Source organism: Suhomyces tanzawaensis (assembly GCF_001661415.1).
Source record: "Suhomyces tanzawaensis NRRL Y-17324 unplaced genomic scaffold CANTAscaffold_4, whole genome shotgun sequence".
NCBI classification, from domain to species: domain Eukaryota; kingdom Fungi; phylum Ascomycota; class Pichiomycetes; order Serinales; family Debaryomycetaceae; genus Suhomyces; species Suhomyces tanzawaensis.
Genome location: NW_017963639.1, coordinates 150,805 through 167,297, shown reverse-complemented (window position 1 = coordinate 167,297; position 16,493 = coordinate 150,805). Strand labels below are relative to the sequence as shown.

The window sequence follows — 16,493 nt, the reverse complement described above, 5'->3', positions numbered from 1 at the left end:
GCACGGGCAGTCCGCGAGTCTCTCCCTACGCTTGCGAGTCATTCTCTCCCTACGCTTGCGCGCCTCCTCCCTCAATTTCTCCCTACAGGCTCGCTAGAGCTCACTCTCTCACCATGCTTCGCGCCCTGGCCAGCGTGCGCCCACCAGCAAATTGTATCGCATCTAAGCAACTCCTTAGCTAGTAATACCTATTCCTACCAATTCTCCAATCCCACCCTGAACCCCGGGCCATATATCACCACTTACACCCCTACTGCGCTCCCGTTTCAGCGTTGTTTTTGAGAATTGTTGAACCGCCCCATTCCCGATGATCATAGACTCCAAAGAACAGGCATGGAGAATCAGCCTGAGAAAGCCGTTCCAGCCGCTAATCGACGAGATCATGGCTTGTCCCACCAAGCAGTTGCCCCAGTTGATGGCTGCCAACCTCGTGTGGGACAAACCCCGCGGATATCTCTTGCATTGGGTGCCTGTGTTGAATCGTATTGACGAGATCCTCGAGTCCCAAATTAAGAAGTATGGCTTGGACCACGAGAACCCCAAAATGCACCAGTTCTCGCTGGACGACCAGACGCTCGTGGTGGCATGCTTGCAATTTACATGTACCTTACTCGAGCACTGCAACGAAACCAATCTTCAGATCTACTCCAGTAGCGACCGGATCTACGACTTGATCAAGAGCGCAACCATCGACGTGCGGTTGCACGCGTTGGAGGTCATGACCATGATTGGCGAGAGACACGTCCTGGGCAATCCCAGCCAGTATGCCATCCCCAAGCCAGCAAAAGCGTTGCTCTTGCAAATCGCAAAGTCGTTTCCTCCGCTTGTTCCCGCCAGCTACAACTCCAGGGGGGTTGATCCAGACAGGAAGACCATTGTGGGTGAGCACCATAACTACTTGGATATCATGAGTAACGAAAAGCCCCCCAAATGGAGGCTGTTGAATTTTCAGTACTACAAGTCGTCGTCAAGCCTGGATCTAGGCGACTCAAAAGAGCCCAAAGAAAAAGAAGCCAACACGGCTAAGGAGTCCAAGGAAGATCCAAAAGCTAAAGAATCGAAAAAGTCCAAAAAATCCAAAAGATCCAAGTCCAAAGAAAAGTCCGCCAAAGGTGCCAAGGTGACTCCAACTGAAGGCTTGGCCACCTTTGCCTTGCCAGAAGAGTCGGTGCGCAAACTCACATTGGAGCAGATCTACGACAAAGCCAGCGAAGTCATTCCTGAGAACTACTGGCTTCAATTTGGCCTTGTTGCCCCAGTGGCCAAGGCCTTCAACAATTCCTCATATGAAGCTCTTGAATTAAGGCGAAAACTCTTGCAAATCAAGTTCCTTGCCATTGGATCCATAAGTTGCTTGTGCTCAAGTCAATTCACCTCCACAAAGTTATTTGAAGCCGAGCCATACATCTTCAGTTTCCTTGTTGAAATCATCAACCCTGACAATTTTCACAAAGTTTCCAGAGAAGTCTTGTTCGCTGCTATTAAGGCATTGGAATACATATCCCTCAAGAAAGTCTGGGGAAATGACATTATCAGATCAATGGGTGGAAACGTAAGCCACGGAATCTTATTTGAGTGTTTGAGATTCATCAATAAGCAAGTCAAGGAAGAGAGGAGCGACTACTACGAGAAAGAATACATCCACTTCTTGAATATGGTGGGAAACCTCATTAACATTAAGAGCTTGGCCCAAAGATTAACTTCAGGGGGTATTATCCACGACTTGGTCGCCTTTTTCAACGTTAAAACCAAGTACAGATGGACTTGTTCGGCCGCTATTCATTTGACTTCTATATATCTAGCTGCATGTCCAGACAGTCTTGATACTTTCATCGAAATCGACGGATTTGGACTCTTGATCAACACTATTCAATATGAAGTCAACACTGCTCTTGAATATCCAAATACTGGCCAGGACAAAAATACTTCCACTCATTCGTTACAATTATACTCCATTGCATTCAGACAAGCCAACTTCATCAGGAATCTATTGAAATTGGTTGTCGACTTGATCCAATCCGATATGGGAGACAGATTAAGAAATCTTTTTGACTCACCTTTGCTTGAGAACTTCAATAAAATCTTGACCAATCCTGGCGTGTTTGGACCTGCAATTTTATCTTCCACAATCGACTCAGTCTTCTACATCATTCACAATGAGCCAACTGCGTTCTCCATCTTGAATGAGGCTGGCGTAATTGATACTATCCTTGATAATTATGAATCGTTCCTTTTACCCTCGGAACTCTTATTGACTTCTTTGCCAGAGGTCATTGGTGCTGTATGCTTAAATGGTGAAGGATTGAAGAAGGTGATCGAAAAGAAGACTATAGAGACTTACTTCAAATCACTCTCCAATTTCGAGCTTTCCAATGAAATGGAATCTACTACGAATTTGGGATGTACATTTGATGAGTTGGGAAGACACTATCCTACCTTGAAGCCTATCATTCTAAAGGAAACGAAGAAATTGGTTGAAAGATGCGCAAATGACGTTAACAAAAGACTCCCAGGAGTACAGTTTTATCGCTCAGAGACTGGGTCTTTATATAGAGGCCCAGATGACATCGAGAATCCAGATGCATCTGAAGACGCTAAAGGCGACAAGCTCCAGAGATGGAGAGGTTCGGAAGGTGAAGCTCTTCTCGATAATGTTTGCTCGTTTGTTGATGGTCTTCTTCAGGACAGTGGTCAATGGGTTGAGATTATGGAAATTAGCTTTGAATCATGGTTGGACTTACTCACCATTTCCAAGGCTCCATTCGATTACAGCACTGCAGCAGAATTGTTGACCTTGTTAGCGAATCTCAAATACTTTGATGATGAGAATAGAAATTATGGATTCCCTCCCTTGATATCTAGGCTTGAGAAATACTTGAAATTGCCTGAAATTCAGGAGTTCACCCACTACGAGGGTAATGACAAGTCGTTCTTCACACAGCTCGAAGAAGATGGCAGATATGATGATGCTACCAAACTTATTCAAACCCTTTCCACAACTACTACCCTTCTTTTCACTTTGATACACACCTATGTTAATCCGTACTTGTGTTTCCATGAACGTATGTTACAATTGACCAAGCTTTTTGGCGACCTGGGAATGATAATTGATTTGGGTCGTCTCTTGGGAAGATGTATTGTTGAAGAAACCACGATTAGAGCAAGTATTCCTGAACATTTGGTAGATCTCACTGCGCCAGATTTCATTTCAGGCCAAGAATCGTGTATCACGGTGATCAGAACCAAAGAAGAAAAACCCAAGGATTGGAAGAAAAAGCATGAAGCTACCAATGCCAAGTTCAAAAATAGTTGGCAATTAAGACATCTTAACCTCCATATTATTTCAAACATCACAAGGCTTTTAAACTCAATAGGCCGTGTCTGTATGCACAAGAGACAGGAATTTACACAAGTCAGCTACCGTACAAAAGCAGTTAAGATGACTGTTGAATTGGCAAAAGTGTTTGCAGATTTGTTAACGAGACAATTTAGCAACAGTTATTATAAAAGCTGTTACATTTTGGCCGTTTCGCAAGCACTTTTGCATAGTATTACGATCAGAGAGAGAAGCAAAGACCACGCACCTACTTCATTGGTCTTTGCATTCATTCAAACTGGAGTATTTGATCTTTTGAGAGATTTGGGCATTGAATTATGGCAAAAACTTTTGTTCATGGATCCTAAGAAGGCAGAGATCTCAAAGGACTTGAAGTTCATTAGCGCAGATGAAGGAAGTATAGTAAAGAACACCTTGAGTCATATTCTAACCATTTTTTCCAAGTCTGTTAATCAAGATTATCTCCCCACAATTCCGGTTTCAAAGCTCTACTTCCATACTGGCTACGAAGAAGAATCTAGTCTCGTTTCCTCCCTTTTGGTTCAAACCAGGTTGAGAGCTTTGGAGCTTATTGCCAGAACAATTACCACCCAATATCCTCTCTTGCCAGTCGAAAACTTTGCCAATGTTCCATCTCCATTACTTGAAATTATGGTATCCATTTTTAAGGTTGCAGGCTTCAAAAACGAAAGACACGACGTCGAGTTTGTTCCTTTGGATGTGAATAACGTTAGTCCACTCAGCAGTCAGCTTGAATACCTCCAAGAGAAGGGATTGAATAATGCGCAGGCCATGCACTACTTCAAGCACGGTTTGGATCTTTCGGAAGACACAAGCCAGTGGCCTGAATGTCCACAGTTGGATTTGAGTGCATCAGAGATCGAAAGAATTAAACATGCTGTGGATGAAGACCCAAGAGATTGGAGTCTTGATCATTCTAGCTACCCTTCTAAACAAGATCTTGAAGACCAAAGAAGTAGTCTTTTCTATTTATCCCCCGAGAAATGGTTAGAGTTCACTCGCAACTACCCTCACCCATACCAAGTATTCAGAATTATTACTACTGCTTGTGATGAGTTCGAATTGTCATCGGTCTTATTTGACCAAATTTTGGACTTAACCGAGAAAAATGATAGAGGAGTCAAGTTGGCTACTGACATCCAATTATTGTCATATCGGATGGAACTGGAATATTCTGCTCCTATCAAGAGTGATAAAACTCTCGATAGATTCACTGATTTCTTCGTGAAAGAGCTTCAGTATAACGAGACCAACTCCATGGTCAACGAGGAGTACTTTCATCATGCCTTGAAGATTTTTGAATTTATAATGACCAACAAGACCACTCCGTTGGATAGTTCAAAGGCTTCATACTTGGCTTCAAAGCCATTTAGACTTGACGACAAGACTCAAGCAAACATTCTCGAAAGTCTTTTGAAACTCCAAGACATAAACAATGGAAATACCATCATAGCTCTCACCAGAGTTTTGATTTTATTTGCCAAAGACTATGAAAATGCCGTGAGAATCGCGAGATCACAGCTTTTGAAGAATTTAGTTCGTCATTCAAAACATTTAAATAAATCTACCACCTTGTCTCCAACACCAGAGGCCAAAAACCAAGATTTGGATTCATACAGATCTTACCTTATTATTTTGATGAGAAGATGTTTTGAGACGGCAGAAGTTTTGAGGGTCAATATGTCGAATGAAATTTTGGCACTGTTGAGTACACCAAGCAGATTCAATAGGGATCTCAACTCATCACTCAAAGAGTCCTTCTCGTTGGTAGTCCGTAATCCAGAAATTTACGCAGATGTTATGTCTGAGAATGTTCTTCTTGATGGTTACGATGGTATCATGCCTTTGGATGGTAAGTTACCTATTGTGAAGGTTTCGAAGGATGAACATAAAGATTCCGACGAACAAAAGTCATCCAAGGCTCATGAAGAAGATGTCCAAATGAAGGATGCAGAAGCAGCACCTGTTGAATCCACAGGAATTGTGCATATACTTTTGAGCGAGTTGATGGAAGTAATCAAAACAGACTGGGTGAGTGATCCAAAAGACCAAAAAGCAAAGACTGAATCCGAAGAAGAAAAGAAAAAGAACGATAAGAAGAAGGATGATAAGAAGGATAAAACTGGTGAATTATCCAAAAACCCCAACTTTTCATATGCATCGTTCCTCCTTCAAACCTTGACAGAATTGCTCGGTTCATACAAGCAGTCGAAACTTGAATTCTTGACCTTTTCTAAGAAAAAGAATGGGGACTTAAAACCTAGATCCACAGCCTTGAACTTTTTCATTCATCAATTAGTTCCAACTCGTCTGTTGGAACAATCCAGTGGTCCTGAATTCGATAGAAGGAGTGCTATTTCTTCAATTGCTAAGATAGCACTTTTGGCAATGGTTTCCAGTCCAGTTCTTGCCGAAAATACCACTAGTACTCCACCGAAGACGAAAGATTCTGACTTGGCTTTCATCCGTAAGTTCTTTGTGGATATTGTGCTGAAAATACTTAAAGATACGTCGACTTCAGTTACTGCCTTGACCTCGGTGAAGTATGGAAAGTTATTGGACTTGTTCGAATTATGTGGAATGGTAATTTCTTCCAAGTCTCGTGAAACTACCGGACCACTCTTGAGTAAGAACGCCGTAAAGTATGATCAGTTTTTCATTAGCAAAGCTATTATCGATGCCCAAATTCCATTCCAGATCACCAATATTCTTGCTGATTTAGATTTGAACTTCCCTGGCCTGGAAAAGGTCATAAAGGCAGCACTTAAGCCTATGAGTTTACTTGGAAAAACTAAAACCGATTTCCAGGAGTTGTTCGAGGAAGAACATCAAGGAGACAACGACGACGATGACATTGTCCCTGATGAAGTCGATGACAGAGAAGAGACACCTGATTTGTTCAGAAACTCCACCTTGGGAATGTATGATGCTGAATATGACAGCGAGGAAGAAGAAATGGACTACTATGACGACGATCCATTGGAGGTGTTGATGTCAGGAGAGGAAATCTCAGGATCGGACGACGAATCCTCAGGATTATCCGATTTAGAATCCGGTGATGAGGATGAAGGTGAAGATCTCGATCTTAGAGATGATTACGATGAAGGAGTTGACGAAGATTCCGAAGACTCCGATGGAATGGATGAGGATTCCGATGACATGGACGACATAGAAATCATTGACGAGTTGAACATTGGTTCACATAGCGACTCAGATGACGACGAGGACATGAGCGGTGACAACTCCAGCTTCTACGATTTTGAAGATGAAGAAGCCAGTGAATACGATGAAGAAGAGTTAGATGGTTGGCTCGAAGAATTTGGAGCCGGTGAAGACGACGATGATGATTCTGAAGAAGAAGAACATGATGGTAGGTCTAGACGTGAAGGTGGTAGACAGTTAGGATTGGAATCGATTGACGACTCTGACGACAATTTAAGTGACGTGGAGTCCTCGCTGGAGATGGATGGAGAATCACACACCAGAAGAGGATTGAACAGAGCATTACCTGCGTTCGAAAGATCACCTACATTAGCAGTGCTTTTGGATAGCTTCTTGGGAGAATCTGGAGGATTCAGAGGTACCATTGAAGTCAACGGCGAAGAACATCATATTCATAACTTTGACAATAACGTTCCTGGAATCGGAAGAGTTTTTGGACATATTTTTGGAGATAAAGCCAGTTCAGAGCCTTACAAATTCATGTACATTAAATCTACCAAGGAAAGATGGGTGGAGACCATGAGACTCTTCTACGCCAGAGACAGAGAGGAGATCATTAGTGTGGTCGCTAGAGAAATCTTAGACCGTATCCAGGATGAAAGCACCAAGGTGTACAGGAAGAAAAAGGAAGAGGCCGATAGAGTCCGCAGAGAGCACGAAGAGAAGATCCGGAAGAAGCAAGAGGAAGAAAGAAAAAGAAGAGAACAAGAGGCAAAGGAGAGAGAAGAACAGGAACTCGCTAATCCACAACCCCACTTGGAACCTGTTATGGTCACTATTGGTGACAGAGAAGTTGATATTAGTGGAACTGATATTGATCCCGAGTTTTTTGAAGCTTTGCCAGATGACATGAGAGAAGAAGTTTTCACTCAACACATCAGAGAAAGAAGAGCCAACGCAAGCACCACTGGACTTGATGCGAGAGAAATCGACCCCGACTTCCTTGATGCTTTACCAGACCAAATACGTGAAGAAATTCTCCAGCAAGAATCCATGGCCCGGAGATTTTCCTCCTTGGGAGACATGAGATTCGAAGATGACGATGAAGGGGACGAGGATGACGAAGGCGATCTTGCAGATGATAATGGTGAAGCAAACCTCGATGGCTCAGCAGCTTCCAAAAAGACTGAAAAAGCAAAGAAGGTATTTTTCACACCATTGGTCGACAAGCAAGGTGTTGCTTCGCTTATCAGGCTTCTTTTCACACCATTGAGCTTGAGTCAAAGAGAACAACTTTCGCATACTTTGGAATATTTATGTCAATCTAAGCAGACCAGAATCGAGGTCATGGGCTTGTTGGTGGCCATTCTCCATGATGGTTTAGCAGGCCACAAAGCAGTGGAGAAAATGTACTCCCAAGTGTGTAACCGGGCTCTCACAGGTGCAAAGGACGCCAAGAAGCAATACAGATTGCCCTTGGGAAGTTCGATGATCAATATCGGTATTCAAGTGATCGAGTCAGCAAGTTACTTATTGGAACGGAACAATCATTTGTGTTACTACCTTTTGACAGAGCACGAGAATCCATTCTTGCTCAAGAAGAAGAATAAGTTGAAGGATCTTACGAAGGAGAATAAGTACCCAATCAACCACCTTTTGGGCTTGCTTGAGCATAATCTCATCAAGGACGACCAGACCTTTATGGACATACTTGCAAGAGTGCTCCAAGTGGCTACCAGGCCCTTGCACGTACTTCTGAAAGTGAATAAGAAGGAAGAAGTCAAGCCTGCACCATTTAATCCTCCAACCATTCCTGATGCCAACTATCGTCGGATCATCAATCTTTTGACTGCTAACGAGTGTTCTAACACCACCTTCAGAAGAACCATTAGTGCCATGCAGAACTTGTCGGTGTTGGGCAACGCCCAGAAAGTATTCTCCTTGGAGCTCTCGGATAAGGCTACCTCCTTGGGCCATGTCATCATCAACGACCTTAACCAATTGACCAAGGAATTGAATGGTGCAAATTACTCCTACGACAACAAGGCCATGACCAAATTCACTGCTTCCTCTTCGGACCAAGCCAAATTGCTTAGGATCTTGACTGCCTTAGACTACATGTTTGAGTCCAAGGATAAAGAGAAGAACAAGGAAATTGACAGTGGAGCCGAAGCTGAATCAAAGAAGCCCAGCTCTCCTATTGATATCGAAGAATTGACCGGATTATACAAGCGTTTGGCTTTGGGTACGTTGTGGGATGCTTTAAGTGATAGTTTGAGAGAAATTGAAAACCGTCAGGAACTTGCTCCGATTGCCACTGTTTTGTTGCCTTTGATTGAGGCTCTCATGGTGGTGTGTAAACACAGCAAGGTGAGAGATTTACAGAAGGACGTGGTGAAGTTTGAAGCCAAGAAAATCGACTTCAGCAAGGAACCTATTGAAAGGCTCTTCTTTTCGTTCACAGACAAGCACAAGAAGATTCTCAACCAAATGGTCAGAACCAATCCAAACCTTATGAGCGGTCCCTTTGGCATGTTGGTAAGTAACCCCAGAGTGTTGGAGTTTGACAACAAGAAGAACTACTTCGATAGGAAGTTGCACCAAGACAAAAATGAGAATTCCAAGTTGGCAATAAGCATTCGTCGTGATCAAGTGTTCTTAGACTCGTACCGTTCCTTGTTCTTCAAATCAAAGGAAGAGTTCAAGAACTCCAAGTTGGAGGTGAATTTCAAGGGCGAGACTGGTGTTGATGCTGGTGGTGTCACTAGAGAATGGTACCAGGTATTGTCGAGACAAATGTTTAATCCGGACTATGCCTTATTCACCCCAGTCGCATCAGACGAGACCACCTTCCACCCTAACAGGACGTCGTTTGTGAACCCCGAGCACTTGTCGTTTTTCAAATTTATTGGTAGAATCATTGGTAAAGCTATCCACGATGGTAGTTTCCTCGATTGTCATTTCTCCAGAGCAGTGTACAAGAGAATTCTCAGCAGACCGGTTTCCTTGAAAGATATGGAAACTCTCGATTTGGAATACTTCAAGTCGTTGATGTGGATGTTGGAAAATGACATCACCGACGTCTTGACCGAAGATTTCTCGGTGGAGACGGACGACTATGGTGAGCACAAGGTTATTGACTTGATCCCAGACGGAAGAAATATTCCTGTCACTGAGGAGAACAAGCAGGAGTACGTGAGCAAAGTGGTTGAGTACAGATTGCAAACATCTGTTACTGAGCAGATGGACAACTTTTTGATTGGATTCCACGAGATCATTCCAAAGGACCTTGTTTCCATTTTTGACGAACAGGAATTGGAGTTGTTGATTTCAGGATTGCCCGACATCGATGTCAACGACTGGCAGAATAACTGTACCTACAACAATTATTCTCCATCTTCGCTTCAGATCCAATGGTTCTGGAGAGCTGTCAAATCTTTTGATAACGAGGAAAGAGCAAAGTTGTTGCAGTTTGCTACAGGTACTTCCAAGGTGCCATTGAATGGTTTCAAGGAGTTAAGTGGGGCCAATGGGACCTGTAAGTTTAGCATCCACAGGGACTACGGCACTACTGATCGGTTGCCATCGTCACATACTTGTTTCAACCAAATCGACTTACCAGCGTATGAAAGCTACGAAACGTTGAGAGGAAGCTTGTTGTTAGCAATTACTGAAGGTCACGAAGGTTTTGGATTGGCCTAGTCAGGTCTTGTGTTGAAGATTTTTCAAAAAAGATTAGGATCAAAAATTTCGTCATGAGCATTGTTCGTATGGCTTTAGTTATTGGTTATAGTTATAATAACATATACATTATTGAAAAGTTTACTGGGTTTGATGATAGTCATAGTATAGTAAAAGGCAAATCATTGACATGTCTACTGGATACTGGTGATAGTGATAATAACAGGTAGTATTGAACGGTCTACGGGTAGTAAATTTCGGTTGCGTAGATACATTTCGCAGCCAACAATTTTGCGCTTTATGAATTACATCGAGGTCCATTATGGATGTCATAGTATTAGTCTATGTCTGGTTCCTGTACCAGGTTCTATCATATGTATCTGTGGGTGTGATTTGCCCACACACTGTAATAAATAACTTGCCTAAGATTAGAAGGCGTCAATGTTCATCATAAAAGCTTCTCGATCTCGTCAGTGTCACTCAAGTGCTGCACTAACTTGTAGTTTGCTTCGTTCTCCTTCTGGGCGTCTTCACTCCACAATCCACACTCCTTGATGATTTGTTCAGGAGGAATGGTGATTCTGCCCTTCTTGAACACGTACTTGGTGACAGCAACGGTGTGGAGTTTTTGGCCGTCCTTTCCACTGACGAATTTGGACAACACAAACAACCATTTTCTGTCCCATGCGAACACCTTGCTTTCGATTCTGAACCTTTGGAAAGGCTTCAACTCTCTTCTGAAAGTGCACTTGACGGTTGCAGGAGGGATGTAAGGGATGTTGCCGATTCCCGAGGACTTGAACTCGCCATGGACATTATCATAATAGTTGAAGAGGAACTTCTCAAACACTTGGCTGACCAACTTGGTTCTGGCGATATCCAAATCAAGGAAATACGAGGAGTTGCTTTTGTGGATGTTCATGTCGACCTCCAAAGGCGACACGTAGGAGTCGATGCCCACCCATTTGAAGAGCGTCGAAGGGGTGGTGAACCCGAAGGTGTTGGTACGATTGTTTCTCTTGAAGCTGGGATAGTGGCTGAAGAGGTGGATGACGTGGTAGTAGAACCGCACAAGATAGGCGAACGGGAGCGTCTTGTAGGTGGACACAAGGAAGCCTAAGGCCGCGTACTTAGCGATGGTGGAGACGATGGCGGAGGGCATTGTGGCTGGAGAACAGATGAAGTGGAGCTGGTCCGATATATAGCGGAGGTGGTGGTGAGCCCTGGGCTCGGTCCCCGGTAGGCATGCATGGGATGGCGGTTCGGGGCCGAAACCGAGGAATGTTGGGATATCACGTGCACAAAATCACATGACCAGATTTCGCCCCCCAGATCGCGGTGACGGGCTGCACCTCTCGCAATCAGGAGAGAGGCTCGGGAGGGGAGTGCGGGCCCGTGGGCCGATCCGGCGCCACCGCTCAAACCAGCCCAGAAAAGGGACCAGGGCCCAAGCCAAAGGGGCCCAGGCCACTCTCCCACGCCTGGTTGGCTGGTGGCGTGGTGTCAGCCCCGGTCATCGCCCGGAGATAATCACCAGTTGGGAATCCCGACGGCTCGGGTCCAGGCTGGGGCCACGGTTGCCGTGGCAGTGGGTGAAGCACCCTGGCGGGATTAAACGGCTATGACGGTCCGGCTGAACCGCGTGGTACCGCCGCGCCAGCGTGGTTTTGCAACTGCTTACTCAGCTTGGCACGCCCAGGTTGGCGCGGCGGGAGCTCCCATTCTTTGGCTGCCAAGTGCCTACCACACGGAACTGGGCCAGGGGCAGGGATGGTGTTTGCCGCCAAGGGGGCCCCAGGCAGATCGTGCTGGGCGGTGGCGACAGTCTGGTGGCGACCCCACCAGCCCCAACGTGACCGTGTTGCGGCCAGCCGGGCTGAAGCATCACTGGCCTGGCGGGTAGAGCGGGGCCATCCGCGATCTCCCAGCGGCGATCTACCACCAGGAAAAGAAAGTGGTGGGTAGAAATAAGAGTGGCGGGTGGAATTAAAAGTGGTTTTTGTGTGGGTCAACGTGTAGAATGGGGGCATGCTAAGCTGTAGAATGGCCACCGAAATGCTGCAAACGAAACGCTGCAAATTACAAACGCCTAATCACCAATGCCAAATCCAAATGCTGCCATTACCAAACGCTGCCAAACGGTGCTAAAGCCGCCAAAGGGTCAAAGAAGCAAGTATTGACGCTGCAAACTGATCTCCCACAAGCTAATTGCCGCCAAATCAGCAGCATCAGCAGCAGCAGCGCAACACCTGCCATCGTCGCTACTGCCACCTACACTTGTCTATCGTCTATCTATTGTACACTCATAATCATAACTAAGGTTCCTTTTTAATCACATTGATGGCATAGGGACATTCATTCTTCTCGATGTGGTTGGCCATCCAGTCGTCCACGTTCTTGAAGTCAAGCTGACACATCCGACACTTGCCCACCACCTTTGTCCGCTGGTCTTTTTTGGTGCCGTTGGGGTATTGGAAGTGAATGGCCTTGAGGTGGTTCTTGAAGGTGTCACACCGCGAGAAAATGCCGGTGTTGTGACAGCAGTGGTCGCTGGCTTGGGGAGGTGAGTCGAGCGAGCTGTCTGGCGTGTCCAAGTTTTTGAACGGACACTTGAACTGTCCCTTGTCGCTGCCGATCTCCTTCCAGTGGCACTTGACGTGGCGGAACAAGTCGTTGGGTCGAGCAAATCCCCGGTTGCAATATTTACAGATGTGTGGGCGGGATGTGGGCTTGAGGTGGGTTGACTTGTGGGTGGCGAGGTTGGAGAAGTAGAGCTTGCACTCGGGACACTGTCTCTTTTTGCGGGGTTTCCAGTTCTTCTTGATGTCTTTGGACTCGAGCACCGGCGATTGGTGGGGCGACCCCGAGGTGGCCAGCCCTATTTCGTCTTCTTCATCTTTGATGGTGTCAGACACCGACCCGTGGCGGTAATGGTAGGAGTCCAGGTCCACCAGGGGCTCGCGGTAGGGCGAGGTTATTGGAGATGCAGAGGAGGCCGGTGCGGGTGGAGGCGACGCCACGGTGGCCGAGGGAACGCTGGCTGGCACGCTCAAGCCCAACTTCCCGGTGTTGGATGGCATGCTGTTGGCACCGGGCCCTGGGTAGCCGGCACCCGTGCCGGTGTATGGTGGGAGATATGGAAGGCGTTGATAATGATAGGGTTGGTATGGGTAGGCGTACCGGGAAGGGTCCCCTCCTAATGCGGGCAAATCCAACAGAAGGGAGTGGATCGATGGCAAGGTTGTTCCAGAAGGGTTCATTGTGGATGTGCTTGGGTGTGTGGAGAACGGATAGGAGTGAATATATATCATTGCAAATTACGATAATGCTGCAGTGACACAAAAGGCCCAAGAATGGCATGGCGCGGCCGATTCCGACTGCGCCGGAGGTGGACGCAACTGCGCATGGGGTTGGGTGAGTGGCGGAGGCTGCCGTGGGGTGGCCGGTTGACACGGCCCCCCGGCAGTGGGGGTCTTGGGGGGGGCCCCACAAGTATGACTTGGTGCTAGGGATGGGGCCGGTGTCACTTGGGTGTCATGGGTGTGTCAGCAAGAACCCCATGGAGGATGATGGAACCTCAGTGGTTGGTGGTCCGGGTGGCTACACATCCGCGATCCGGGGTTTGAGCGGTGGGCTGTACCACCTCCTATTGCTATTTCTTTTTCTCGGGCACCACGGCAGGCTGGCTCAGCCGTACCGTGCTAACCGTTGGGTGACGATCTGGGGCACCCAGTGGCGGGAGTTGGACCGACGGCGACGTAGCCCAGCGGGGGATCGGGGGGTATCCCGCTAACACCGTGTGCATCCACCCCTATGATCGGCCACGGCCGAGGCACGGCGAGCTTTGATGTATGCACCATCTTTGGCTGATTGTGGTAGGTGGTAGTGCTAATGGTTGTCTTAACCGGAATAGGGGAAACCTATCCCCCCTCCCAATCAGGATAGGGCTTATGCTCGGGACTAAGCCCATTTCCGTCCATGCTCGGTGTTCTTGGCCGATGAGCACTAAGGTTGCGCTAGCCTAGTTCAGTCCGCGACTACTTGACTATTGGAGTCATTTGCAGACACCCGCTACCCAGATCGTTCCGATATCAAGAGGCTCTGACTAACTGTCAAACAAATGCTCCTCCCACAAGGTTAACCTGGCCGGAGATTAGACACCATCTCCGAAGACCACCACCAAGCAATCTCTCAGACGCTCACAATCAGCAACAGTGAGCGCCTCCCTCCGAGTGGCCACGATGTCAGTGTTCCCAGTTTCAAACCGGCGCACGGCTGCACTGGTTCATCCAGGTGCCGCACCCTCGACACCGCAAAATACGATCTGCGCTGGACATTTGTAATTATTCGTAAGGCCGATACGCCTCGCCGAACCACCCTACCATAACCTGCAAAATATTTCCCCAGATACTCGTTCCAACGCCCCATCTCGAAATCTCCCTATCAGGAAGGAGAACCTCTCCTCCAGCAAGCTACCACACCCAGTCGTCGTTTCAGCAACCCCCCAACCTTACGCCCGCATATTAAAGTTGCTCACATTGTCAGGGCTATTATTGTCATTGGCATCGGGGAACGCATATGAAACAAACCCCACTATTACGGTTGTGAATCGGCTGTCGCGCGTGGTGTTACTTCTGCCGTGTGCGCCGTGCCCGCACTGAGGCTGCGATATAGGCACTGCAAATACTGGTCGATATCCGGATTTTCTACACGAGAACAGGGTTGCCATATATTAGGGAAACACGTGACGGTGTTCGAGTCGGCGCGGTAGCGCCGCGCCATCGACGACAGCTGGGTCACGTGTACGTTTTTCTACTCCTATCCACGCCTAACAATCTATGCTTTTCTGGATCTCACCTTGCCAGCGTCCTCACCGGTGGTGGAAGCACCAGTAGAGGCACCAGTGGCAGCAGCACCAGCAGCACCAGCAGCAGGCTTCTTTCCGCCCTTCTTGTACACCTTGATGTAGAAAGAGATGAACAACAACAAGTAACTGGTCAAGATCAAGTATCCATAGGCAGCGGCCAATTCAGAACCGTGACAGTCACCGATGTGAGGCAACCACTTGAAGTATCTGTAACTGTAATGGGTGTAAGTGGCAAAGTACACAAATACCAAGTCAATCAAGAATTGGATGATTTGGAACCGGGTGACCCATTCCTTCCACCACACTCTGATGCCTCTGGCACTCAAGAAGTAGTACCAGTACATGACAACGTGGACAGCCAAGTTGAGGGTGATAGGCACCCACTCAACTGAGGTGTATCCAGTCAATTGGGTGTAGCACAACAAAGCGGTAGCTCCGTGGTGGTAAGTGTGCAAGAACATCAACTTCTTCTTCTTCAACACCAAGAACACGGTGTCGATCAACTCCAAGTACTTGGTCAAATAGTTCAAGTAGTACAAGGTAACCAACTTGGGTGCAAACGAGTCACGGTGGCAGATGGCATAGAACAAGCCGTGGTTGTACAACATAGGCACCAACTGCTCGATGCACAACAACAACAAACCCAAGGACACTAAGGTCAAGATCACGTTGTGTAACTGGAACAAGAAGTTCAACTTGAGGGCAGGCACCTTCAACTTGGCCAACAACGCACGGCCCCCGAAAATGACGATATAGTATCCCACGATGATGGAAATGGCATGGTAACCGTTAGCCAAGAAAGTTTGGTGGTGAATAAACTCAAAGTCTTCAGCAGGGTAACCGACGGCCTTTTCAAACCCGGCACTGAACAATGGCCATAAGTGTACTCCGAACGGATGCTCGATACTAGGGATATCCACAGTCAACATGGTGAAGAGGAAGTCACTGGTGAAGGAAAAAAGTGCTTGCCAGCTTGTTTATATGGACGACGAGAATTGGGCCCTGCACGCTGGCTGCGAATCAGTCCTCGGTTCCACGCCAGATCCAGGAACCGACCGGGTATTGATACCAGTTCATTGACGGATCGACAACCGGTAGTTGTGAAAACTCTCCGGCCATGTGCTTCGAGAGGTGATACCGCCTCAGGGGTGTCTCTTCTGCCACCCAGGCGCTTCCAGTACTTGGTGTTGGGGGCCTGTCGCGTGAAATGTTGGGAGTCGCGCTGCTTCGTGAAATTTGGAAGTTTTGACACCAAAACATCACTGAGCCTGCACGAGAGTGGCAGTTCCAGCAAAAGGCTCTAGCCAGGGCAACGCCAGAACAGCGGTGGGTTCCTGCATCCACCAGGAGTCGAAAAATCTGCAAGTGGAATTTTGACACATTGGCAGGTGAGCACGTGAGCCCCAGCGAATCTGTCACACGAAG

General features: G+C 47.0%; 4 protein-coding genes across 4 annotated transcripts; 1 reads left to right on the top strand and 3 right to left on the bottom strand.

Moving 5' to 3' along the window:
• Positions 1–307: 307 nt before the first annotated feature.
• Positions 308–10,344, top strand: TOM1 (E3 ubiquitin-protein ligase; the record flags this gene model as incomplete). Its single annotated transcript, XM_020210918.1, has 2 exons — positions 308–1,029; positions 1,084–10,344. The coding sequence occupies 2 exons, from the start codon at positions 308–310 to the stop codon at positions 10,220–10,222; spliced, it is 9,861 nt and encodes a 3,286-aa protein (XP_020064045.1). The 3' UTR covers positions 10,223–10,344.
• A 305-nt stretch (positions 10,345–10,649) lies between these two features.
• Positions 10,650–11,363, bottom strand: CANTADRAFT_21710 (uncharacterized protein; the record flags this gene model as incomplete). The annotated part of the gene is made up of 1 exon (XM_020206728.1): positions 10,650–11,363. The coding sequence occupies one exon, from the start codon at positions 11,361–11,363 to the stop codon at positions 10,650–10,652; it is 714 nt and encodes a 237-aa protein (XP_020064044.1).
• Positions 11,364–12,549: 1,186 nt separating this feature from the next.
• STP4 (Stp4p) lies at positions 12,550–13,059 on the bottom strand (the record flags this gene model as incomplete). Its single annotated transcript, XM_020208254.1, has 1 exon — positions 12,550–13,059. A coding segment is annotated over one exon (510 nt), but the record flags the coding sequence as incomplete, so codon positions are not given.
• Positions 13,060–15,037: 1,978 nt separating this feature from the next.
• On the bottom strand, positions 15,038–15,997 carry FEN12 (fatty acid elongase; the record flags this gene model as incomplete). The annotated part of the gene is made up of 1 exon (XM_020210827.1): positions 15,038–15,997. The coding sequence occupies one exon, from the start codon at positions 15,995–15,997 to the stop codon at positions 15,038–15,040; it is 960 nt and encodes a 319-aa protein (XP_020064042.1).
• Positions 15,998–16,493: the final 496 nt, after the last annotated feature.